General features: G+C 38.7%; 1 protein-coding gene across 2 annotated transcripts in view; it reads left to right on the plus strand.

The window, feature by feature from the left end:
• The window catches only part of RABGAP1L (RAB GTPase activating protein 1 like), a 757,100-nt gene that overhangs the window by 541,687 nt on the left and 188,331 nt on the right, over positions 1–27,082 (plus strand). For both annotated transcript variants that reach the window (XM_080824387.1, XM_080824388.1), the window contains exon 18: positions 5,786–5,827. In XM_080824387.1, coding sequence (XP_080680513.1) covers positions 5,786–5,827 — 42 coding nt within the window. The remainder of the gene's footprint in view (positions 1–5,785; positions 5,828–27,082) is intronic.

The raw sequence follows: 27,082 nt of genomic DNA on the forward strand, positions 1-27,082 counted from the left end.
TATTTATTTATTTATTTGAGAGCAAGAGAGAGCATGAGTGGGAAGAGGGGCAGAGGGAGAGGAAGAGAGAGAATCCACAGGCATATGCCAGGCCCCTGAGATCATGACCTGAGCTGAAATCAAGAGCCAGCCACTCAACCCACTGGTCCACCCAGGTTCCCCAAGTGTCGGACTTTTGATTCTGGCTCAGGTCATGATCTCAGAGTTGTGAGATCAAGCCCTGCCTCAGGCTCTGCACTGGGCGTGGAGCCTGCTTGAGATTCCCTCTCTCCCTCTCCCTCTGCCCCTCCTCTGTCTTTCTCCCTCAAAAAAAAAAAAAAAAAAAAAAGACTGTGAGGGGCACCTGGGTGGCTCAGTGGGTTAAGCCTCTGCCTTTGGCTCAGGTCATGGTCTCAGGGTCCTGGGATCGAACCCTGCGTCGGGCTCTCTGCTCAGCAGGGAGCCTGCCTCCTCCTCTCTCTTTGCCTGCCTCTCTGCCTGCTTGTGATCTCTCTCTCTCTGTGTCAAATAAATAAATAAAATCTTAAAAAAAAAAAGACTATGACAAGGAGATATGATAAGCAATAAATATGCAAACCTAATAATATATGCTAGCATTTACTGAGTACTTAGCAAGTGCTCAGTTCCTTTGATATGGTTTTTATATGCTATTTCATTTAGTCCTTGCTCCTTCCTGGGACGGTAGGTGCCATGTTGTTTGGTTCAGAAGGGGCAGCACACATTTCTTCTGGCTTTAGCTATGCTTGTCTGGTGGGCCTGCTGCATTTACCTTAGCCACTTCTGGTTTGATCATTTCTCACTGCCTTGTTGTTAGGATTTCCATTTCCACATACTATTTATTTCCCTTTTGTTTTGATCCCGAAGGACCCAGGCGCTGACGCACTCTTGGCACTGTTTGGCACTCCGTCTTCAGCACTCGCTCTTGGCGCTGTCAGCGTAGTTTCTGACAGCTTCTCACACAATCTGTCAGCCCCCTCTGAGCCCACAATTGCCTGCTCATCAGAGCCAAACGTTCCGTGTCTTTGTTTCAGTGAGTGCTCTGCTGTCAGCCTTTCTTCATGCAGCATTGTGGGTGCTCCATTGTTGGCCGACCTAGGAACACAACGATCTGCACTTGGGAGAGATTATTTAATTTGGGGCAATTACTTGTAGATGTTCTTCAAAGTGAAGATTTTGCCAGGCTGTGATTGAATTTTGAAACGGCAGCTTCCCAATCAGTTAAGGAGCCACTTCTTCATGCACACAAGACCGATCTCAGTCTGTTGTCACTGGAGGAAGGTGGTGACCTTTTTGCCAGGGCACACTGAGTCTCCATGGCCTCACATCCTGCAAGCAGTCAGCTGCGTCTGGGGAGTGTTTTGGATACAGGGCAAATAATAAGATTTGGTTTTGGTAGAAGTCACCTATTTGTTAATCTTCCTTACCCTCTGCATTCAAAATTTACTTTAAATGGAAGGAATCATTTTAATCCTTTAGGAATTAGAGGGCCCATTAAATTGCCCCAACTAAGGGGGCAATTTATAAAAATAATAAATCCCCAACTAAGGGATTTATTCATTCGTTCACTTCTTCTCTAACTTGGCGGTTAAGAGAATGACTTCTAGAATTGCACTGCTTTGTTTAAAATCCATTTCATAGCTGTGTGACCTTGGGAAATTTACTTTGACTAAGTCTTAGTGTGGATGGAAATTAAAATAGAATTTAGGGTCGTGGGATTAAATAAGGGCATGTTTTCACTGTGATTAATTCAGCTCCTGGCACATAGAAAATTTTCAGTGGATGTTGGCTCTTATTTATTATGTCGCACTTGGAGTTTGACCTTGTACCATAAATAATAAGGAGGCATAACAATATATTTACTTGTTATTTTTATCCTTAATAGTTCTCCAAATGTTTTACTCTTTGAATCCTATTAGGAACGCTTGTTTACCCCTCAGTACCCAACAAATTGCTGTCGATTATATATTACTGAAAAGGGGAGACATCTTGAAATGGATGACACCTTTTTCTTTTTAAAATATATTTCATCAGGGTGCCTGGGTGGCTCAGTTTGTTAAGCAACTGCCTTTGGCTCATATCATGATCCCGAAATTCCGGGATCGAGTCCCACATCAGACTCCCAGCTCCATGGGGAGTCTGCTTCTTCCTCTGACCTTCTCCCCTCTCGTGCTCTTTCTCTCTCTCAAATAAATAAGTAAAATCTTTAAATAGATAGATAGATAGATAGATAGATATACATATACATATAGTTGGCACAGTTGATTAAGTGTCTGATCCTTGGTTTCAGCTCAGGTCATGGGATCGAGCCCTGCTCAAGCTCCACATATGTGGGGTTTGCTTAAGACTCTCTCCCTCCTGCTCTATGCCTGCCCCCTGCTCGCTCTCTCATGTGAATAAATAAATAAATCTTTAAAAAAATGTATTTCAATAAATATATTTCAATTCAGTTAGTCACCAGTTGGATCCTGTAAGAGTGGATGGACAATAAAGTAACAATAGAGGATTTAGTTCATGGTAGCTTGGAAAAGCAAAGGGTTGTTCCCTAATAATTCACTTCATTGTTGGCTAAGAGTCTGAGGACCAAAGCTAGCACTGACATTGTCATCTTAAAATCAGCCTGTGTGTGGTGCTGCACTTTTAAACTGACCGAATGTTGGCCTTTGGAAGGTTTCCATAATTCAATGATACCTCTAAACATATTTCCAAATGAGAATAAGCCTTATTTAAAAGAAAATATCCAACTAAGGTTGCCTTCTTTAGTCTCCTCTTAAGAAATCAGGATACGTTTTCTTTTCTTTTTTTTTTTTTTTTAAGATGTTATTTATTCCTTTGAGAGAGACAGACAGCACAGGCAGGGGGAGTGGCAGAGGGATAGGGAGAAGCAGGTTCTCCACCAAGCAGGGAGGCCGACACGGTGCTCAATCCCAGGACCTGGACACCAGGACCCAAGCCAAAGCAGACACCCAACCATCTGAGCCACCCAGGCACCCCCAGGATACATTTTTCTAGTGAAATAAAGAATTTGGTAAAATAACACATTTTTCCTGATTTCCAACAACTTAGTGGTCTGAAGTATCTTGTTTGTGTGGTCTAGCCACACTTTCCTATGTGAAGTCTTGTCTTTATTTTTATGGATAATGTCCAGAGCTTCGATAAGCAAATGAGGCCATACCTTATTACTCTGAAATGGTTTAAAGAGGTTACATATATAAATTATTTCTGGTAACTGAAAGGTACCTCTTTAGCTTCCCAAACTAAAAATTATCTTTTTATTTAAAACACATGCTGTGCTTCCTTCTTAAGCACAGTCTTTTGAACATTAATGCTGCTGGATTGTCATTATGAACCAATGTAAACTATAGAAGGATTATTGGCTCCACTAAATGGGCCCAGACAACTATATGTTTTGTAGTTTTTAGGAACGTGTTATCTTCTATTTCTGTCAGATATAACAGTTTAGTTCTGACAGCTATCTGTATAGGCTGTTTGTCTCTAATCCCATCCAGCAGATACTTTGTCTTTTACTTTGCTACTTTTGATATCTATAAATTAGAAAACCATATCACCAAAGTAATTTGACTTGCATATGAAATTAAAATTTGAATAAATTTTTGTGCTGTTAGAGCATTTCAATTATTCAGAGGTCTTTTTAAAAAAATTTCTAAGTTGTTGGTGTTTTTCATAGGTCACTTGTTCAATAATTGTTTGACTTTGAGATAATTGAAGAAAACGGTTTCTTACTGTGATTTGATGATGACTATAAACTGGTCTAGTTGGGTCCACAGGGAAATGAATAAATCTCATAAACTTTGGGATAACTAGTATAGTTTAACGATTTGGTCCTCAAATAAGCACTTACTATGTATATTATACCAGTACTGAAAGGTGAAAATTCCCTTAAACTAGACATTAAAGGTTTGGGGGATCCTAGCCTTCTACTAAATACACATTTTTGACCTTAGGCACATTCTGAAAAATGGGAATCACAATAGACGTTGTTAGAGAATTAGTGAGATTTCACTATTCCTCTGAAAGCAGGTTGAGAATATATCACAGCTGGTTGAACATGGAAGGAATTTGGGAGGGAGAAGTGAGGTGGCAGACTGATTTAGGAGAAAGGACCAGAGCATAGTAAGGATTAGAGAACTGGAGACTAGAGGGACTTACATTTTTAAGCAGTGACTAGAAAAACAAGATCCAGAGACATTGTGGACTTAGTCCTAATGGCAGGTTGATAAGTGTTCAGGTTGTAACAATTCACCACTGCCAGGCAGCTATGATGTGGGGTGGGGTATGTGGGGCAGGCCTGCAGGTTTAGACTGAAGGTTTGGGCAGCAGTGGGCAGCAGCTAGTAGATGAGGAAGCCAAATTTTGGGGGCACCGGGTTGGCTCAGTTCAGTGGAACTTGCCACTCTTGATCTCAGGATTGTAGGCCCAAGCCCCACATTGGGTGTAGAGATTACTTAAAATCTTAAAAAGAAAAAAATTTTTTTTGCTTAATAGTAACCCAAGTTTTTTTGATTTACAATAGACTTCCTTTTTCTAATTGTTAAATTGTGATCAAAACTAGTCCAGACTCATTGCATGGTGTGGTAATGATCTGTGTCGATTTGGTTTTGTCTCTTGGCCTTGTTATACTTCTGCTGCTTTTGGTTTCTTAAAGAATTAACTGAATAAACCCCAAACTTCCAACGAAATATTTTGTATTTCTCATTCATCCCTTCTTCCATTAAATCATATTTTAGGTAGGTGACTGTGAAAGATCAGCAGATTATAACAAGAATTCACTCTGAGTACCTAGTCTTAATCCTCACTTCTGATTTTGGAAACAGGAAAAAGATGGTTTGTTACAAGTTCTCTGCTCCGTATCCAAAAGGCAGACAGACTGTATTTGTGACTGAGATGAAGAGGGCACATGTAGAGACCCTGGTGTCAACTCATACTTGAAAGATCTTTCTTCTCATGTATGATGACTATCATGGCAAGGAAAGAGCATATTTCATGGCAACTTTGTTTCTGATTCTGTCATCTTGAGCATTTAAGATTTCCTATATTTTGAATTTAACATCTCAACAGCTCTTCAGAGTCACTGGGCTGAACTCAGAGCTCAAAATTCAGTTCCAGGATATCTTCTTAACAAGCTGTTTAATTTGTGTATTCCTAAAGAGATATTTGGTTTTCCGCGAAAAAAAAAAAGGAAAAGAAAGGCTAACACATAGCCCCTAATTGCACCTCTAGTTGTACAAATACTACTTGAAAGCAAACACTAAAATAATAAGAAGGGTAGAGGAAATCCAGTGTGATGCTTACAATTCCCCTCACACAATCTGTCCCAGTTATCAGCAACATTGTTTCATTTTGTTTTGTTTTGTCTATTGCTGGCCATTTAACCAAGATGGACATACTGGGACTTGGGAATTTCAATTAATAATGTTAGACTTCTGCATCACTGCCACCTCGATCAAAAAACTTAACTTTCACAAACTGTAGACCCATGAAGATAATCCAGAAATTGAAGGAAAAATAGTTTATTGAATAATTTATTGAAGGATTGAGGGAAAGTAATTTATTGTAGAAACAACAATTTTATGTGAACATTAAGTAGCACAAAAATTTGCTGTAAGCCTCTCAGAGAAGGAAAGTACCTTTCAAAAAAAAATCTCATGGTTTATTACTGTATGTGAAGATGAAAGCAAGTAGGGATTTTAGTAAAGATGGATGGGAAAATACTGACTAAATAATGATAGATGTAGCAATATTAATTTGGACTCTTTTTCTGTTTCAGGGTTTGAATATAATCTTTAATGTAGCCTTGGCTCTCCTAAAGGTAAGTCTGTTTTGATCTTTAAATTGGGCAAAATTCAAATTAGCCTTTGACTGGGTCTAGGTTCTTGAATCCCAAAAAAGACTTCCCTGAGGAACTCTGATTCTCTTCCCATCCTTTGTTGTTTGTTGTTTATTTAGAGTTTGTTTCTTTATTTTTCTTATAATCTATTTAATTTCGCTATCCCAGCACTCCTTTCAGTAACACCTAAGGTTGTTTTCATTCATACGAGTTGGATGATGTAAGAGAAAAAGTTAAAACCTGTTTTCTGTCAGAATGATGCCAGCCTTTTTCTTAAAATACTTCTTACCACAATAACATCCCTGGAGGTACCTAAACATAGAATTGAATTATTAGAAAGCTTTTATAGTATACTGACTAAAAAAGAAACTGCTACATTTCAATTTGCACTTCGACAGCTAGAGATTTACAAGACACTTTAGAATTCAATTATAATTACCTTGTTGAATTTTATATCAACGTATCAATGGAGCTTTAACAGTGTGGTAACAGCAAGACATTTGCTGCAAAATCAGTGAAAGTAATCCAGTCCGTTTTTGTCTTTCAGTCAGAGGTGACATTGTTACTTAAGGCGATAATTGCCTTATTTATTTAAAACAAAATGCAGGCCCACCTCTTCCCAGTAAAACATAGTTGTTAAAACTGCAGACTCTGGACCCAGACAGCTTTGCTTCTAATTTCAGCTCTGGTGTGTGACCTTGGGTAAATTACTCTAAGGGCTCAGACTCTGAGTTTTGAGGTAATAATAGAAACTAATTTATGGGATTGTTGTAAGAATTCAGTACAATGATACATAAAAAATAGTTAACATAATGTCTAGAAAATTTTATTGCCTAATAAATGTTAGCTATCATTATTGTGACTACTCTTGTATTCACAAGGTAAACTCACTTTCTAGATTCCCCATCATTCTTCCAAATTTCCCAAAAGATAATGACTGGAGGTCTTCAGAGGGCTGCTTGGTATTTTAGGAGAGCCTCTGTACTAAAATACCTTGATCCAGAACCAAGACATGACATATATGGGTCTGATGTACATCAAGAAGTGGGGTGTACGCCTCACCTCTTATTCTGTTAAACATTTGTTTTTTGTGAAGTTCATAAATTGTACTTTAAACTGTTCCTTAAATTGTTTGGAGTTTAGATGTGAGCAATTCTTATACCAAAGTTATTTTGGAAGTTAGGAAGATATTTAAAATATTTTCAGTAAAATAATAAAAACATATGTGCATGTATATTTTAGTGAAGTCCTGGATCTCTACCTCTAATTTTTTTTGTTATTGTTGGGACGAATTAAAACCAAAAACTTTCTAAGATGCTTTTCAGTATAGGGCTGGAATGAGACTTTTAGAATGCCTCAGCAGTGACAGTATTATGTAATTCAGACTAAAAACAATACTTTGTCATAAAGTAAGTGTAAGAAGGGAGTCCAACAAAGTGATGATTTTTCCTATCGTGTCTAATTTGTTTTTAAGCCTCAGGTACTATCCTTCCCAAAATGCAACTTCCTCATTTTTTTGGTGACTACTCTTTACTGGTGCTCTCAGCACACACTTAGTCTGTCTTTTGGGTTAACCCCAGATTTCCTGTCTGGATATTGGAACTATGGCCAGCGTAATAATGTATCTGTCTGAGAAATAAGCTTCCTGATCGACAGATTTTTTTGGTGTGATTTTTTTGGCATTTTTACTCACGTTAACCCAGATATGGCCTGTGCAGAGGACATTCTCTGGCCACTGGGCAGAAAGGCTTTTGAATCCTCTCTAGAAATACATGGGTGTTCATCTAGTATCTTGCAGAATTTGCCTAGTTAGAGAAGATTAAAAGGGGAGCTTTGTCACTACTATTGGGAGATTTATATCCCTTCCTTGTCTGAATCCTGGAGCTGACCCCACTAGAGACACTAATATAGGCTGAATTGAAGTGTACCAAATTGATCTGATTGCCTCCACCTGGAAAAAGAGTATCCCAAAATATGTAAAAGTGACTAACATTTAGCTTCTAATCTAATAAGCCACATAGAAGAATGTATATTTGTTTACATAAAAATAACAAACTTAGGGGTAGTTCAAAGAGCTTATGAAAGCAGCATAAGTAATCCATTAGCATACATTAAATGTCCAGATGTTACTTGTAAGAGAACTGTGGATTGTGTTAACCAGAGAAAACTACTTCATTCTCTCCTGCAGTTTATAACTGAGGGAACCAAGGCCTCAGGTTGCCTAAAGTCTTTTGTCTTAGTAATGGCAAAGCTGGATTTATTATATTTTTAAACAGTATAAATATAAGCGAAGGTCTCTGTTGCTCAGTATGATTTAAAGACACCTGCTTTCTGAATGGGAGCCGCTTTCTTTGGGTTAGAAATAGCCTACCAAGGAGCTAGAAAGCCATTGAGCTAAAGGAATGGTTCATTATAGTAGGGGGTATCATCAGATCATCTAGGATATTGGCAGTGTCCATTCATTTCTCCCAATCTAATTCATTTGCTATATGAAATAGTCAATAGTCACCATGTATAGTATATTATAATACATTAGAGATGATCACTTGGAATTATTCTTAGCCACTTCATGTTGCCAGAGAATTTTTGATCAGAATAGGTTCTTTGCATTCAAACAATTGTCAAAAGTTAGTGACAGGGGTGGGGGCACCTGGGTGGCTCAGTCAGGTGTCTGTCTTCAGCTCCAGGTCATGATCTCAGGGTCCTAGAATCAAGCCCCTCTTCGGGCTTCCCACTCAGTGGTGAATCTGCTTTCTCTCTCCTTCTGCCCCTCCTCCTGCTTGTGCTGTCTCTGTCACTCTCTCAAATAAATATATAAAACTTAAAAAAAAAAAAAGTATATGACAGGGGTTGCCTGGCTGGCCCTGTTGGTGGAGGATGTAACTCTTGATCTTGGGGTTGTGATTTCAAGCCCCACATTGGGTGTAGAGATTACCTTAAAAAAAAAAAAAAAAAAAGTAAATGACGGAATGTTTTTCTCCCCCCTCCTCCCAGCTCATTTTGTGTCTTATTACAGAGATAAAGAAAACCCACTCACAATTCCATTCCTAGAGGTAACCGTAATAAAAATTCATTATAAAATCTTCCTCCCATGTGTTGGTCTATGAATATATAAGCATTCATTAGCTTTGTACATTTCTGTGTACTTATATATTTTTAATATGGGCTTGAGGATTGTAATTAAGGTGGGAGATAGGAGATAAACCCAGAGGAATAATGTATGAAGATGAACATATTATTTTCTTTCAAAAAATGCTGATGAACAAGACTCTTTTTCATTTAATAATATGTTATGACTAACTTCTGTGTCATTACAGACATGTCGTGATTAAAAGCATGGATGCTGGAGCCAGACCACTTGAGTTCAAATCCCATCTCCCACAGTTTATGTTGCAATCTTAGATGAATTACCATTTCCCTATCTTTAAAATGGGGATATTAGTAATGTCTGTCTCATAGGATTCTTAGGGTTTAATGAGTTAATGTATGATTGGTGCCTGGAAATTTGTAAGTATGAAAATGAGTGCACCCAGGAATGGTTATGACACATAGAGCTACCTTAGCTTTTTTAATCACTGATTAGTATCTTATTGTGTGTACCATAATTTTACTTAGCCAATTTTATATTTAATTTTTATGGGCATTTGTTTCCAGACTTTTCCTGTTAAACAAACATCCTTAAATTTCCATCTTTGCATACTCATTTAATGATGTCTTTTGGATAAACTTTGAGGATGTCATTGCTGGGTCAGACTGCAATCACGTTTGAATTTTTGATGAACATTGCAAAGTTGCTTTCTACTAGCAATATGAGAGTGCATTTTCTCCATACTCTTGAAAAAACAGAGTTTCTAAATATGTTCTTTTATGGACAGTGAAAGCAAGTTGTAAAACAATGCAGCTTAAAAAGTAAGTTATGATACTAATTTGAGTCATTGTAATAAACAAAACACTTCAGACAGTTCTGAAGAGTCCCATGTTCTTTCATTTGGGAACATCTAGTTTTTTTTTGTTGTTGTTGTTGTTGTTGTTTTAGGGAAGCTAGTTGATCATGGCTAAATTTTAGAAGAATGATCCCTACCTTGGATGAGCTTTTATATTACATAAAAGTTCTTGAAGCATCTCTTTGATGGTTTTGGCTTTTCAACCTCACCACTATGGTTTTTTTTCCTTACTATTTTATTGAAGTTTTTGTTTGTTTGCTTGGTTGGTTGGTTTCTTGTGTGTTTTTTTGGTTTGTTTGTTTGTTTTTTGTGTTTTGTTTTGTTTTTTGAGGGGGCAGGGCAGAACAGAGGGAGAGAGAAAAAATCTTAATCAGGCTCCATGCCCAGTGCACAGCCAGCACGAGGCTCAATCTCATGACCCTGAGATCATGACCTGAGCCAAAATCAAGAGTTAGACGCTTAACCAGCTGAGCCACCCAGGCACCCCATATTGAAGCTTTTTCGATGGAGTCACTAACAAAATCAGTGGACATGTTTCCATTTTTATCTTACTTGATTTCTCAGCAGTTATTCAAAGAGCATAAAGACATAACACTTCCCCTTTTCTGAAACATTCTCCCATGGCTTCTGTCTTATTTTTTATCTCCCTCTCATCTTCTCATTTTACTTTTGCTTACTTTGTTTTTTTTCCCCTAGTCATTAACTTGGAGTTTCTCAGAGCTCTAGCCTCTAGGAACTCACTTGATGCTTCTTCCTTGCTGATCTTGTTCATTCCCCTGCTTTCATCTATAAATGTTCATTCTCATCTTTATATTTAGCCCAGATCCAAATATTTGGCCATGGACTTATATGTCTGCTTGGACGTTTCAGAGGCACATCAAATCCAAAAGCCAAAGCTGCTCTGATAACACCCTCCCAGCCCTTTGCCTCCTCCAGTAACCTTCACCTCAATGAAGGCACTACCCAGCTGCTCAGAGGAGAAACCCACAAGTTATCCTTAACACTTTTCTTTTCTTAATCCCCAACATCTACTGGCAGTCAACTGCTGTTGATTTTACTTCATAAGATTTTTTAGAATCTTCCTAGTTTGGTAGTTAGGCTGCCACATCTTCTGACCTGGACTATTGCAGTGACCTCTTTCAGTAGTATAGTATTAAACACCTACCAAGTGCTAGGCACGTTTCTAGGCCCTGGAGATAAAGTATTGCTAAGGAAGGATCATGCATTCTCAGAGCTTGCGTTCGATGAAGGACAGATAGTACTTAAAAAAACATAGTTGTGTTAGCATATGCTGAGGCTTCTGAAGGACAATGATGTTGATGCAGAGTGACGGGAGCTCCCTTCTTTCAATTGTCAATGAAGGTGATCTGAGGGATGGTATTCTAGCTGAAAGTTGAATACAAAGAAGTAGCTAGCATGCCAAAATCTGGAGAATGAGACTTCTAGGCAGAAAAAGCAAATATGAAAGCCTTAAAGAGGATTTTTATTGACTTAAAGTGAAAGAAAGTCTATGGCTGGAGTGTGATGGGTAAGAGAAGATGGTGGCTTAGATTTGGGTGTTAGTAGTGGAGCTGCGAGAAAGGGATGTCTGCTCTTTCTCCAGCTGCTCATGACCACTGTCCTAGCCAGTCCCACATTGTCACCAGAGTACCCTGTGTGGTTTTTTTTTTTTTTTAAGATTTATTCATTTATTTGAGAGAGGAGGAGAGCCAAAGGGAGAAGGAGAGAGAATATTTAAACAAACTCCATGCTGAGCGTGGAGCCCAGTGCTGGGCTTGATTCCCATGACCCTGAGATCACGACCTGAACTGAAACCAAGAATCAGATGCTTAACGAACTGTGCTACCAGGCGCCCCGCCCAGAGTATTCTTTTTAAAACAGATTTTATTTTTCACTATTGAACAAATATTGACCAAATGCCTATTCAGCGATAGACACTATTCTGTGTACTTGACTAGATCAATGAGCTAGAATAACAAAAATTCTTGCCTCCATCAGCCTATGTTCTAACGGTATACAGTTAATAAACAAGAAACATAACAGATATATAAATATAGTATATGAGAAGTAATAGTGCATGGGAAAAAGGAAAAATACAGCAGAGTAAAGGGACCTCTGGGTGGGTTATTGCAGTGTTAAATAGGGTAGCTAGGGTTAACTGGGAGTCTGTTTCTTGATTTGTCTCTATCTTATGTTTTTCCTTTGTTTCTTAAATTAGACATGAGTGAAATCATATGATATTTGTCTTTCTCTGACTTATTCCACTAAGCATTATACTCTTGAGGTCCATCCATGTTGTTGCAAATGGCAAGATTTCATTCTTTTTTATGGCTGAATAGTATTCTGGTTTGTGTGTGTGTGTATGTGTGTGTATACCAAATTTTTTCTTTTTTAAAAAAAGTGTTTATTTAAATTCCACTTAGTTAACATGTAATGTAATATTAGTTTCAACACAGTAGTGATTCAGCATTTCCATACAACAGCTGGTGCTCACCATCAGTGTCTCCTTAATCCCCATCACCTATTTCACCCATCCCCCCACCCACCTCCCCTCTGGTAACCATCAGCTTGCTCTCTATAGGAAAGAGTCTGTTTCTTGCTTTGCCTCTCTCTCTTATTTTTTGCCTTTACCCATTTGTTTTCTTTCTGAAATTCCACATATAAGTGAAATCATATGGTGTTTGTCTTTCTCCAACTGACTTATTTCACTTAGCATAATAATTTCTGACTCGATGCATGTTGTTGCAAATGGCAAGATTTCATTCTTTTTTTGATGGCTGAGAAATAGTCCAGTGTGTGTGTGTGTGTGTGTGTGTGTGTGTGTGTGTGTGTACGTGTGTGTGTGCGGGTGTGTACTACATCTTCTTTATCCATTCATCAGTCAATGAACACTTGGACTGCTTCATAACTTGTCTGTTGTATATAATGCTGCTGTAAATACCAGTGTGTGTGTGTGTGTGTGTGTGTGTGTGTATTCCTTTGAATTAGTATTTTTGTATCCTTTGGTAAATACCTAGTAGTTCAGTTGCTGGATCCTAGGATGGTTCTATTTTTAACTTTTTGAGGAACCTCCATACTGTTTTCCACAGTGGCTGCATCAGTTTGCATTTCCACCAACAGTGCAAGAGGCTTCCCCTTTTTCCACATCCTCATGAACACCTGTGATTTCTTGTGTGGTTGATTTTAGCCATTCTGACAGGTGTGAGGTGACATCACATTGTAGTTTTGATTTGCATTTCTCTGATGGTAAGTGATGATGAGCATCTTTTCATGTGTGTGTTGGCCATCATTTTGTCGTCTTTGGAGAAATGTCTGTTCTTATCTTCTGTTAATTTTTTAATTGGATTATATTTTGGGGGGTGTTGAGTTTTATAAGTTTGTTATATATTTTGGATGCTAACCTTCTACCCTTTTATCACATGGGTCATTTGCAAATATTTTCTCCCACTCCGTAGGTTGCCTTTTAGTTTTGTTCATTGTTTCCTTCACTTTGCAGAAGCTTTTTATTTTGATGTAGTCCCAATAGTCTATTTTTGCTTTTGTGTCCCTTGTCTCAGGGGACCTATCTAGAAGAAAGTTGCTGTGGCCAGTGTCAAAGAAGTTACTGCCTTTGTTCTCTTCCAGGATTTTTATGGTTTCATGTCTCACATTTAGGTGTTTCATCCATTTTGAATTTATTTTTGTGTATGGTGTAAGAAAGTAGTCCAGTTTTCCCACTGCCTTTTGTTAAATAGATGTTCTTTTTTCTATTGGATATCCTTTCCTGCTTTATCTAAGATTAATTGACCATGTAATTGTGACTTCATTTCTGGGTTTCTGTTCTGTTCCTTTGATCTATGTGTCTGTTTTTGTGCCAGTACCGTACTGTTTTGGTTTCTACAGCTCTGTGATAATGCTTGAAGTCAGGAATTATGATGTCTCTAGGTTTGCTTTTCTTTTTCAAGATTGCTTTGGCTATTCAGGGTCTTTTGTGGTTCCATACAAATTTTAGCATTGTTTGTGCTAGCTCTGTGAAAAATGCTATTGGTGTTTTGATAGGGATTGCATTAAATATGTAGATTGCTTTGAGTAGCGTAGGCATTTTAACAATATTTTTTCTTCCAGTCCATGAGCATGGACCATCTTTCCATTTCTTTGTGTCATCTTAAATTTCTTTCATTGGTGTTTTATAGTTTTTGGAGTAAAGGTCTCTCACTTCTTTAGTTAGGTTTATTCCTAGGTATCTTATGGCTTTTGGCATGATTGCAAATGGGATTGATTGCTTAATTTCTCTTTCTGTGACTTCATTATTGGTGTGTAGAAAGACAACAGATCTCTGTACACTGATTTTTGTATCCTGTGACTTTACTGAACTTGTTATTTCTAGCAGTATTTTGATGGAGTCTTTTTGTGTTTCCTATATATAGTATCATGTCATCTGCAAATAATGGAAGTTTTTCTTCTTCCTTACTGATTTGGATGCTTTTTATTTCTTTTTGTTGTCTGATTGCTGTGGCTGGGACTTCCAGTACTACACTGAATACAAGCGGTGAGAGTGGACATGCTTGTCTTGTTCCTGACCAGAAGGGAAAAGCCCTCACTTTTTCCCATTAAGAATGATGTTATGTATGTTATTTTGTGTACATGTGCCTGGTGCACATGTGAAAGAATTCCTCTATGATAGCTATTTCAAGAGGCATGTCATTATTAGATCATAGATTGTGCTACAGATTATTGATTGACTCCATCCTGAGGTTACTTAGGGAAGTCTAGGTTGGCTGGCGCCCCTGGGCAGTTGCTTCCAACACTAGCTGCTACCTCTCATTCTCCGTATGGGGGTGCCACACTAAAATGGAACCTGATACGTGACTCTGTATTTCCCTTCGGTTATGAGCACACACTAAAACATGTCTTCATTATCATGTACTCAGATGCTCTGTGCCTCATCACAAAGGGCTCTAGCACCTGGACATCTACTTTAACTGACTGCCAAGGGAGCCACTGTCCATCATAGATGAGAGTCCTCATAGCTGCTTGGAGCTCTGGTTCCAGGTGGCCAAGGAGCACAGCCTCCTGCTTAGGAGAGATTAGTTAAGAGTAGGGGACTGTGGGGAATCTAGGTGGTATGCTGAAATCAGTGTCTTCAGATATCAGGTAGTTTTGTTAATTTGTGGCTGATAGATACTTTTACTAGCACGGAGGCTTTGTTACAAGTGGCTTTCTGAATATTAGGGCTTCTTCATTATTCTGAAATACTTGATGTATCAATAAGAGTTCTCTAAAAAGATGAAACTAATACTATTCCCAGACATACTTCAGAGATACTGTGTGTTTGGTTCCAGAACACTACAATAAAGTGAGTATTGGGGGAAAAAAAAAAAAAGATCTTAGTGGTGTTTTTTTTTCATAGATGGCCTTTATTCTGTTGAGATTCCCTCTAAACCTACTTTCTTGAGGGTTTTTATCGTTAATGGATGTTGTACTTTGTCCAAATGCTTTTTCTGCATCTATTGAAATTATCATAGAGTTCTCTTTTCTCTTAATAGTGTGATGTACATGTTAATTGATTTGTGAATATTTAGCCCCCCTTCAAGCCAAGAATAAATCCCACGTGATTGTGGTGAATGATTTTTTTTTTAATGTATTGTTGATTTCAGTTTGCTAGTATTTTGTTGAAAATTTTTGTGTATGTTCATCAGAGATATTGGCCTGTAGTTCTCTTTTTTGGTGTGTTTATATCTGGTTTTGGTATCAGGCTAATGCTAGCCTCATAGAATAAATTTGGAAGTTTTCCTTCCTTTTCTGTTTTTTGGAATAAGAAGAATAAGTACTAATTCTTCATTCAATGTTTGATAAAATTTGCCTGTAAAGCCACCTGGTCCTAGACATTTGCTTAATGGAAGTTTTCTGATTACCGACTCAGTTTCTTTGCTGGTTATCAGCATGTTCAAATTTTCTGTTTCTTCCTGTTTCAGTGTTTGTAGATTGTATGATTCTAGGAACTGATTCATTTCTTCTAGGTTTTCCAGTTTGTTGGCATATTGTTTTTCATAATATTCTCTTATAATTGTTTCTATTTCTGTGGTATTGGTTGTTATTTCTCCTCTCATTTGTGATTTTATTTGTGTCCTTTGTGGTTTCCGTTTGAAAAGTCTGGCTAGAGGTTTAATCGATTTTATTAACTTTTTTAAAGAACCAGCTCCTGATTTCATTTGATCTGTTCGGGGTTGTTTATTTGCTTGTTTTAGTGTCTATATCATTTATTTCGGCTATGTTATTATTTCCTATATTCTGGTTCTAGGCTATATTTGTTCTTTCTCTAGCTCCTTTAGGTGTAAGGTTAGATTTTTTTATTTGAAATTTTTCCTGCTTCTTGAGATAGGCCTATATGGCTATATATTTCCCTCTTGTGACCCATCTACTGCATCCCAAAGGTTTTGGACTATTGTGTTTCATTTTCATTTGTTTCCATGTATTTTTTAATTTATTCTTTGATTTCCTGGTTGACCCATTTAGTAGTGGGATGTTGTTTAAACTTTGTGTACTTGTGGTCTCTCCAGGTTTTTTTCTTCTGGTTGACTTCTAGTTTCATAACATTGTGCTCAGAAAAGGTGCATGGTATGATTTCAGTCTTTTTGCATTTGTTGAGGCCTGTTTTGTGACCTAATATGTGATCTGTTCTGCAGAATGTTCCACGTGCAACTGAAAAGAATGTGTATTCTACTCTTTCAGTATGGAATGTTCTGAATATGTGTTAAATCTGTCTGGTCCAAGTCATTGTTTCCTTGTTTATTTTCTATTTAGATGTGTCCATTGATGTAAATGGGGGTGTTAAAGGCCTCTCCTATTACTGTATTATTACCCAATAGTTCCTTTATATTTGTCATAAACTGTTTTATATATATTGGTGCTCTTGTGTTGAGTACATAAATAATTACAATTGTTCTATCTTCTTGTTGGATTATTACCTTTATCATTATATAGTGTCCTTCTTTGTCTCTTGTTATAGTCTTTGTTTTAAAATCTGGTTTCTCTGATGTAAGTGTTGCTACTCCGGCTTTCTTTTAACATCCTTTTTTTGTGAGTTTGTTGACTGACTTTTTTTTACAGAAATATTCATTTTTACTGCTTTCGTGTTTCCTGTCTTTGTACTATCACTTTTGGTCTCTCCTTTCCACTCAAAGAAACCCTTTTAATATTTCTTGCAGAGCTGGTTTAGTGGTCATGAACCCCTTCAGTTTTTGTTTGTCTAGAAACTATTTATTTCTCCTTCTGTTTTGTTTTTTTTGTTGTTTTTGTTTTTTTTTAATGTTTTATTTATTTATTTGACAGACAGTGATCACAAGTAGGCAGAGAGGCAGGCAGAGAGAGAGGGAGAAGCAGGCTCCCCACCGAGCAGAGAGCCTGATTTGGGGCTTGATCCCAGGACCCTGGGATCGGGACCTGAGCCGAAGGCAGAGGCTTTAACCCACGAGCCACCCAGGCACCCCTCTTCTTCTGTTTTGAATGCTAGCCTTATTGAATACCATATTCTTGCCTGGAGATTTTTCCCATTCAGCACTTTACATATATCATGCCATTCCCTTCTGGCTTGCAAAGTTCCTGTTGAAAAGCCTACAGCTAGCTTTATGGGTTTTCCCTTGTAAGTTAATGACTTCTTTTGTCTTGCTGCTTTTAAAAGTTTTTCTTTATCATTAAATATCACAAATTTAATTACAATATGTTTGGTGTGGGTCTGCTTTTGTAGATTTTGTTGGGGTTTCTCTGTGCCTCCTGGATCTGGATGTTTGTTTCCTTCCTAGATTAGGGAAGTTTTCAGCTATTATTTCTTCAAATAAATTTCCTGCCCACTTTTTCTCTCCTCTTCTTTTGGGACTCCTATAATATGAATTTTATTATGTTTGATATTGTCACTGAGTTTCCTAAGTCTATTCTCATTTTGCCCAATTCTTTTCTCTCTCTTTTGTTCAGCTTGATTACTTTCCATTACTTTGTCTTCTAGGTCATTGATTCATTCATCTGCTTCTTCCAGTCTGCTATTCATTCCATCAGGCATGTTTCTCACTTAGCTTATTGTGCCTTTTATCTCTGCTATGTTATTCCTTATCTCTGTGTTAAGGGTCTCACTCATGTCTTTCACTCTTTTCTCAATCCCAGTGAGTATCCTTATGATCATTGTTTTAAATTCTCTATCAGGCGTGTTACTTACATCTGTTTCTCTTCGATTTCTTGTTGTGGTCTTGTCTTGTTCTTTCATATGGGATAAATTTCTCTCTCTTCCTTTTGTGTGCTCTGTGTCTGTTTCTGTGTGTTAAGTAGTCACTCTGTCTTGTGCTCTTGAAAGTAGTAACTTTATGAAGATGAGTTCCTGGGGTGCCTGCAGTGCAGTGTCCTCTGTCACTTCAGAGGAGTATCCTGTGTCTGTTGCTTACACCCTGCTGTTGTATCTGAGTCACTTTTCCTTTCAGTGCAGACGACCTCCTGTTGTGAGCTGTGCTTACTCTCTGTAGTGTTACTGGGACCCAGGCAGGCCAGTTCTGAGGGGGTGTGCCCTCTGGGGAACTTGGGAGCAGGCCAGCAGGGTTAGCAAAATTTACACTGGGCCAGTAGTTCTATGCTGGATTCCTGGAAGTGTTGCAGCCCTTGGGGGCTGCACACTGGGAGATCGGGGGCGGGGGGGGGGTGCAGCATGACGCGCAGTGATGGCTGGGCGCAGCTGGTTCAGTGCACAAAGGTGGCTGGGGTCGTACTGCTGGGTGCAGTGCAAGACAACAGCTGGGGTTACTCAGCTAGGTGTCTCACACAACAGTGGCTGGGGATACAAGTCTGGGCACCACAGTGGCTGTATGCCCAGCAACTGAACAGGGCATATACGTGGCTTTAACAAAATTTTCCCTGAGCCTAGGGCTGAGGCTAGTGGTTTGGAGTGAGTGATCCTCAGGAGGACTTGTGGGCATGGCTCACTGCTGGGGGGTTTGGTATCTGTGCAGCTCCAATTCCCACAGGTGGCACTGTGTTTATGCTGGGGAGCAGGGGAAAGTGGCATCTGCCAGCTCCCTTGTTTTCAGAGAAGTCCCCCAACATGCCTTGAGGTCCGTATAAACAGATTTGTCTCTTGTTTGCCCCCCAGCATTGTATAAACTGCCATTTTAGGGTGCCTTTCTGTACAGGCTGCTGTTTCTTTAAGGGTGGTCACTCCCTCCTGGCTCACCTGGTGCTGAATCAGCAGACTTTTAAATCTCCAAGTCCCACAGGTTTTAAAAACTCAAGAATTCAGCCCCTCTGGTTTCTAAAGCCAAACATTATGGAGATTAGTCCTCCCAGGGTGAGCCCCTAGTGTGACAGACTATTTGTTTCTCTACTCCCTTGGCAAGCACAGCTCCCTCCCTCTTGCAAGCAGCCTCCTTCCACCTTTCTGACCTTCATAACCTTTCAGATGCAGATTTTTCTCTATATTTAGTTGTGGAGTTTGTTCTGCTAGTCTGGATCACTCTCCAGTTTATTGACTTGGATGTGAGTGAGATCTAATTGAAAATGTGGGATGCTGTGAGCTCAGGGTCCTCTGGTTCTGCCATCTTCCCAACTTCCCGACTTTTCTTCATCTAAGGTTTTTGTAGCTTTAGCTCTTACATTCAAGTCTGCCATCCACTTTGAATTTATTTTTGTATATGAAGTGAGATGGGGTGTTGGACTGGATGGTCATCCTCTCTCCCCATCCAAAATTCTTATGTCAAAATCTTAACCCCTAATGCCTCCAACTTGCTGTATTTGGAGATAGGGTCTTTAAAGAGGTATTGAGGTTAGAATGCCATCATTAGGATGGGCCCTCATCCAGTAGGACTGGTATCCTCATAGGAAGAGGAGACGAGGACACAGGAATGATCATGCAAACACACAGGGAGAAGACAGCCATCTGCAGGTCAAGGAGAGAGGCCTCAGAAGAAACCAATAGTGATGACACATTGGACTTCTAGCCTCCAGAATTATGAGAAAAAATTAATTTCTGCTATTTAAGTCACTCATTCTATGATTCTTTGTCATGGTACCCCTAACAAATACAGTAGGAATTAAGCTTCATTGTTTAGCATGCAGACATCTGGTTGTCCCTGTAAATTTGTTGACAAGACTGTTCTTTTCCCATTAAATTATCTTGGTATCATTATCAAAAATTAATTGACTATCAGCACATGGTTTTATTTCTAGCTCTCTATTCTACTGATTTTTGTCTATCCTTATGCCAGTACCACACTGTCTTGATTACTGTAATTTTATAGTAAGTTTGAGATCAGGAAGTGTGAGTCCTCCAAATTGGTTCTCCTTTTTCAAGATTGTTTGGCTGTTTTGGTCCTTTGCATTTCCATATGAATTTTAGAATCAGTTTGTCAATTTCTTCAAAAGAAAGAAAAGAAAAGGAGGAAAGAGAAAGAAAGACTGGGAGTTTGATCGGAATTGCATTGAATCTTTAGCTCAATTGAAGAGTAATGCCATCTTAACAATATTATATCTTCCAATCTATGAACACAGGATGTTTTCCCATTTATTTAGGTTTTCTTTAATTTCCTGAAACAATGCTTCCTAGTTTTCAGCATATAAAAGTCTTGCACTTCTTTAGTTAAATATATTTCTAAGTATCTGTTTGATGCTATTGTAAATGGGATTTTCTTAATTCTATTTTAGATTCTTCATTATATTATCTATAATTACGATGGCTTTTCTATACTGATCTTGTATCCTCAAACCTTGCTGAAGTCATTTTTAGCTCTTGTGTGTTTATGTGTGTGTGTGTGTTTCTTAGGTATTACTTTTTTTTTTTTTTTAAGATTTTATTTATTTATTTGACAGACAGAGATCACAAGTAGGCAGAGAGGCAGGCAAAAAGAGAGAGGAGGAAGCAGACTCTCCTCTGAACAGAGAGCCCAATGTGGGGCTTGATTCCAGGACCCTGAGATCATGACCCAAGCTGAAGGCAGAGATCTAACCCACTGAGCCACCCAGGTGACCCTCTTAGGTATTTCTATATATAAGATCCTATCATCTGTTAAGTAGAGTTGGTTTTACTTCTCCTTTTCCAATCCAGATACCTTCTTTTTCTTACCTAACTGCAAGAACAATTTTCCCTTCCCTTTCTGCCGGCATTGGGAAGAAGGGTCAATTCTTGGTCCAGCCGCTCCCTCCCTGAAGGACCATATTTGAAGCCATACAGAGTTAAAGAACAAGAAGTGAAGGGCAAAACGCCTTGAAAATGGAAAATGGATTTCAGTTCTCCCTAGTCTTTGATTCACCAACTTGGGTTAAATGTTCTTGCTTCTGTGCTTGAAGATGGTGACGCGAGGAAGGGCTGACACTGGGACTATTGTTTCTGCAGCTGCCATCCAGGTTTCAAAATCAGAAGTCTAAAGACCGGGGGCGGTGGGGGGGGGGAAATGGAGCTACTATAAACCTTTTGGATTTGCAGTAATTTTTGTATATTTCATTAGTTTTTTAATTTCCATGAAGGAATGCCTATTGTCCTGTTGGTGGCAGTAAAACACTACTGCTGTGGAAATAGACGCTAAGAGGCTGGCACTTCCAAGTCTTCCCTTCTGGTTGGTATTCCTTTATATTGGTTTCCCCTTCCAACATAATTTGTTGTTTGAATGTTTAGTTTCTTTTTAACTTTTTTCCGTGTATCCTCAGCTCGCTGATAGGGTGGCTTTAGGGTGCTACCTAATAAATACTTAAACAACCACTGTAATTGGGGGTACAAGATAATCGAGGAATTTTATTTTATTTTATTTTTTAAAAGATTTTCTTTCTTTATTTGACAGAGAGCGTAACCAGGGGGAATGGCAGGTGGAGGGAGAGGGAGAAGCAGGCTCCCCACGGAGCAGGGAGCCTGATGTGGGGCTCCATCCCAGGACTCTGGGATCATGACCTGAGCTGAAGGCAGCTGCCTAACCATCTGAGCTGTTCAGGCATCCCAAGATACCCAAGGAATTTTAAAGTTCCAGAAATAATGCATTTTATGGATTAGGGATCTATATCAGGAAAAAAAAGTGTAGCATCACAGTACCATGCATGTATTATATAACACTTAAATTTGTTGAAGTAATTTCTCATGAGACAATCCAAAATGCCAGGGAAGAAGGATAGTTGGCTAATCAAGTCATGTCCACATTGTCAGTAATTCATTTGGACTTGACGTAGCCTAAGAAATATGAGATCACTTGACAGAGATAAGAACAATAGAATCCATTGTCCCCCTTTCCCTATGTCTGTGAGAAAACTAAGTAATTTTAGCACGAACTCGTTCAAGCTTTTCTCTCTTTTACTTCAAAGTTTCTCTTCATTTGTGTCCTTCTCTGCTGCGCTCCTGTCTTTAATGAAGGTATGCTCTGCCTTCATTGCAAGGTTATTTCCCACCTTGGGCCTTGATCCCAGCTTTCTTGCCTCCCTTTGGAGAAGCCTGTGATGGTTGTTTAGTTCACTTAGCCCACAGACATTCAGGGACTCACTGAATGCATATTATTGGTAGATCATGGGTCAGGTGTGAGTGACAGCTTGCAGAGTTGACAGTCTGGGTCCTCCAGTTGTTGTGAGTCCAATGGAGAAAGCAAACAAGTAGACAGTTACAATTCACTGAGATTCCTCCCGAGTTTTCCAAGGGGCCTTCAGGCACCCAAAGGCTGGATGCCAAATCCATTCTGGGAGAACCGGGAAAGATTTTCCAAAGGTGGCAACTAACCTTAGAAGAGGGCATTGCAGGCAGAATGAATAGCACACAGACGAGGCATGAGGAGGAATGGCTGCGTCAAGTCCTTTGCTAGGCTCCGTTTGAGGCTATTGTATGAGAAGAGATTCTTAAGGGGCTTTAATTACATTTTTTGCCACCACTTTACTATGGGATTGTCATCAAATCATCTAATCTTCTAACCCTTAATTTCTTCACTTATGAATAAGAGGACGGGAAAATATGGTTTCTGAGGCTCTAAATTTCTGTCTTATTGACTGGCACTCTATGCTGTGTGTATGTATGGGTTTTTGTGTGTATACGTATGTGTATGTTTGTATAGCCAGTGTCTATGCTATGTACCACCATCGCCGTCCTTAATGGGTAGATAAGAATTATCTTATAATTAACACAATTATTGTTTAAATGCTTGTCTGAAGTTTATCTTTGTGTCTCTTATGAAAAAGAGTTTGCAGAACAATATAATAAAATTTGGAGGAAAAGAATATTCACTCTATTATGTTCTAAAGGAATACCAGTAAGTTGTCTTCAGTTCCACTTAAAAAAAAAACCTCTTATCTGATCTTTGAATCGCAACAACTCTTTTGTTCTAAGTTAGTAAAATATTGGTGTGTGCATGTGTGTGTTTGTGTGTGTGAGGATGTGTGTATAGTGCACACACCTCCGGACTACCGTTACTCTTACCAGGTATTTCCAGAAACCCAAGTAATATGTTGGATTCATATAAAAAAATCTGACAACTGTCGCCAATAACTATAGAAATGTGTAACATTTATCATTTGTGCTAAATTCTCAAATGCATTTCAAAATTAATTTAAAAATTAATAGCAATACACCTATAATTTTTGAGCACTTAAATTGTGCTGGTGCTGTGCTAAGCACTTTTAAACTAATCTTCATGATCTTTAATTTTTTTCTTTCTTTTTTAATTACAGTAAAATATTTGTAACATAAATATTACCATTTTAGCTGTTTCTAAGCATGTAGTTCAGTGACATCAAGTATGTCCACACTGTTGTGCCGTCTTCACTATCATTCCATCTCCAGAGCTTTTTCAACTTCTCACATTGTAATGCTGAGCCCATTAAACAATGATGTCCCCTTTCCCCTCACCCCCAGCCCTTAGCGGTCACCATTATACTTTCTGTCTCTATGAATCGCCATTATACTTTAGATACCTCATATGAGTAGAATCATACAGTATTTGCCCTTTTGTAACTGGCTCATTTCACTTGGCAGAACGTCTGACCTTCAACTTGAAAGATTATAAAGAGAAACTCAGATACTTGGTGGTGGGGAGGAATAAACTGAATAAAACAAAGATGTCATGACAAAAATCTTTACATAACACAGGCAAGATTTGGTGATTGTAACACAAAGTACTTTTTTTTTTTTTTTTTAGAGAGAGAGAGAGTGTGCTAGTGGGGTAGGAAAGGGGCAGAGAGAGAATCCTAACAAGGTGTGGAGCCCAACACAAGGCTTTATCTCCTGACCCTGAGATCATGACCTGCGCTGAAATTAAGAGTTGGATGCTCAACCCACTGAGCCACTCAGGTGCCCCTATAACACAGTCTTAAATTTGCTCAAAAGTTCTTAAATCAAATCTTCCTAACTTGAATTAGCCTTTTTTTTCCCCAATGCCTTACAAAAGAAGACATTGTGTGGTTTACATGCTTCACAAGTTAATACAGAGTCACTAGTGACTTTATCCAAACATCTGAAAAGAAAATTATCTCATCAAGAAGAGGAAGGTCTCTTGAATCTTTAAAAACATCAGTCAGGAAACATAATACTTTGTACCTGCTCGGCTCAAGGCAAGACCAAGACCCGGTTTGCTGTGTCCTCAAGCATCCATAACCTCCTTTATGAACTGATTGCATTAGTTAATATCTCCATTTTACAGATGAGGAAACAAAAGCTTTGAGAAGGTAAATAATTTGGCTAAAGTCATTCAGTTGGGAGAATGACACACCAGACCCAGAACTGGGCCTGTCTTACCATTCTACCTCACCTGCCCTTAACCACTAAACTGTGGCAGGTGTGTGTGTGTTTTAAACCCTCCAATTACCCTGTGAAGAAGAGATTATTAGTCAGTTCTAGAGCTCTTAGCCAAAATTCCATGCTTTTTTACATTGTATATATTTGGAGACAGTCAAATTGTAGTGAAATGAGCTTCCATTTAAAAAATCCATGTTAACATCATACTATGAATGAAAAGGAAGTTTTTTATTTAAGTTGTTTGAGGACTGTATAAGGGAGGGAAAACATTTCCTTAACCTTCTTACGGTCTCTGGCTAGATCTGAAAATTAAACTGACAAAGACAAATTAACAGGAAAAATCATACAATTTCATTTAATATGTTTTAAATGACATGGGAGCCTTTATAAGGAAAAGAAGACCCTAAGAACTGGTTAAACGTGTTTTTGTGCGAGGTTTGAGAAGAGTGAACAGTTGTGGAGAAATATGTATGACGAAGGGAGTAGGAGCTAAATGTAATAAACCGGGGGAAGTTTCACAAGGCTTGCTTGTTTGGATTCTGCTCAATATCCCTCTGTCTTGGAGGTAAGGATGCTCCTTTCCTCTGGCTTTGGGGAGGGCACTTCTCGCATGACAGTATTATGACCTGCTTCAGGGAAGAAGGGCAGAGGGAGGTCAGAGAAGCCTTCCTCCTTCTGCTATTTTCTCAGACTCTTTCAGCTTAAAATATTAAATATGCCAAGGGGCCATATTTGGAGATAGTGTGTTCCAAACTCCATCAACTGTGTGCTCAAAGATAGTTGTCCCAGTTTTTAAATGTCATCAGTTGACAGGACAGAAGCAGAGCCAGAGCAATTAGGAGCCATTGTCACATCAACCCATAACTGAATTTAGGCTAATGAAAACAAACTCACTATCAAGAATGATCATGAAATTAAAATATTCTCTCCTCTTGGTGCCTGGGTGGCTCAGTTGGTTAAGCAACTGCCTTCAGCTTGGGTCATGATCCTGGAGTCCCGGGATCAAGTCCCGCATCAGGCTTCCTGCTCAGTGGGGAGTCTGCTTGACCCTCTGACCTCTCCCCTCTCACGCCTTCTCTCTGTCTCTCTCAAATAAATAGATAACATCTTCAAAAAAAAAAAAAATCCTCTCCTCTTGACTGGCTAGAATAATACTTGATTTCTGAGTTCTGCCTATCCATTTCTTCTTTCATAGCCTTTAAGATGTATGAAGTCATGCCTGAATCCTGTTTAAGGCCCTGTTCAAACTCTCACTCTGACCAATCACTGTGTATGAGCTGATCATAGGGAGATATTATCAGGAGACTTTTGTCAGAGGATGTCCCTGTGCAATAAGTTTTTATGACCCTTTTTATCTGCAAGAGTTGCTAGTATTGCTTTTCAGCATGAAATAGACTAATTTTGTTCATTAAAGTGCTGACAGGGTTGATGACTTACTGTAGGAATCAATTGATATTATCACAATAATGTAACTAGTTGTGGAAATTCAACTGAAGCATATAAAAATTTATTTGATAGTTGGTTTATGCAGGTTGAGAAAAGGTTGAAATATGCTTTTACTGGAAATGCAATAACTGAAACCCTTGTAGGCTTGGTCTTTTTTTTTTCCTCCTTTGTTGCTTTCTTTTCACTTAGGAATTTTGGTTTTGGCAAAGCCAAGTGAATGTAGAGCAAAATCTTTTATTCGTGGCATAGGTAACCTTACTTAATTAGGGTATAAGCTAAGCTTCTGTTTAATCCAGTGGTTTAAGTAAAACAGTTTATTTCTTTCACACATACCATTCCAGAAAGAGGAGTACTGGTCCAAAAAGGCAGGCAGGTCACCTCCATGAGATCACTGAGGGACTTAGGTTTCCTATGTTTTCATTCCACCAGTTTCTAGGATATTGTCCTCATCTATGTGGTTAAAATTAAATCAATGCCTCATCCAAGTTCCAATTCAGAGCAAGCAATTTTCTTCTAAGCAAATAGTAAAGAAGTTGAGTATGTTACTTTTGCCAACATTCCATTGACATATGTTTTGTCCCTGGCCACACTTAGTGCAAGGGAACTAGGAAATACAGTCTAGCTCAGCAGCCATGTGACCTGTTAAATTCTTAAGTCTATGGAGGAAGGGGGAAATTTTTTAGAGAAAATTAGAAGTCTGTCACAGTTTGCTCCTATGGCCATTCACCATATCTGTGATCACCTTTATTCTCATACATAAATACTACCTCAAGCTCAAGCCTGGGTGCCTCACTCAGTTAAGCATCTGCCTTCAGCTCAGGTCATAATCCTGGAGTCCTGGGACTGAGCCCCGCATCACCCTCCCTGTTCAGCAGGAGTCTGCTTCTCCCTCTGCCCCTTACCCTGCTCTCGTGCTCTCTCTCACTCACTCTCTCTTTCTCTCTCACATAAATAATTAAAATCTTTAAAAAAAAAAAAAAAAAAGAAAGAGAGAGTAAGTAGGAGTATGACCTCCTTGGAAACTGTACAGTTTTCAAAGCATGTCTCCTATTTGTGGAGATTTGGAAGCCTGAGAGTTGTTTTAGTGATCAAACAAATATAGGCTTTTTAAAAATTTTTTAAATTTTTAAAAATTTTTAT

The sequence above is a fragment of the Martes martes genome (assembly GCF_963455335.1).
Source record: "Martes martes genome assembly, chromosome: 15".
NCBI classification, from domain to species: domain Eukaryota; kingdom Metazoa; phylum Chordata; class Mammalia; order Carnivora; family Mustelidae; genus Martes; species Martes martes.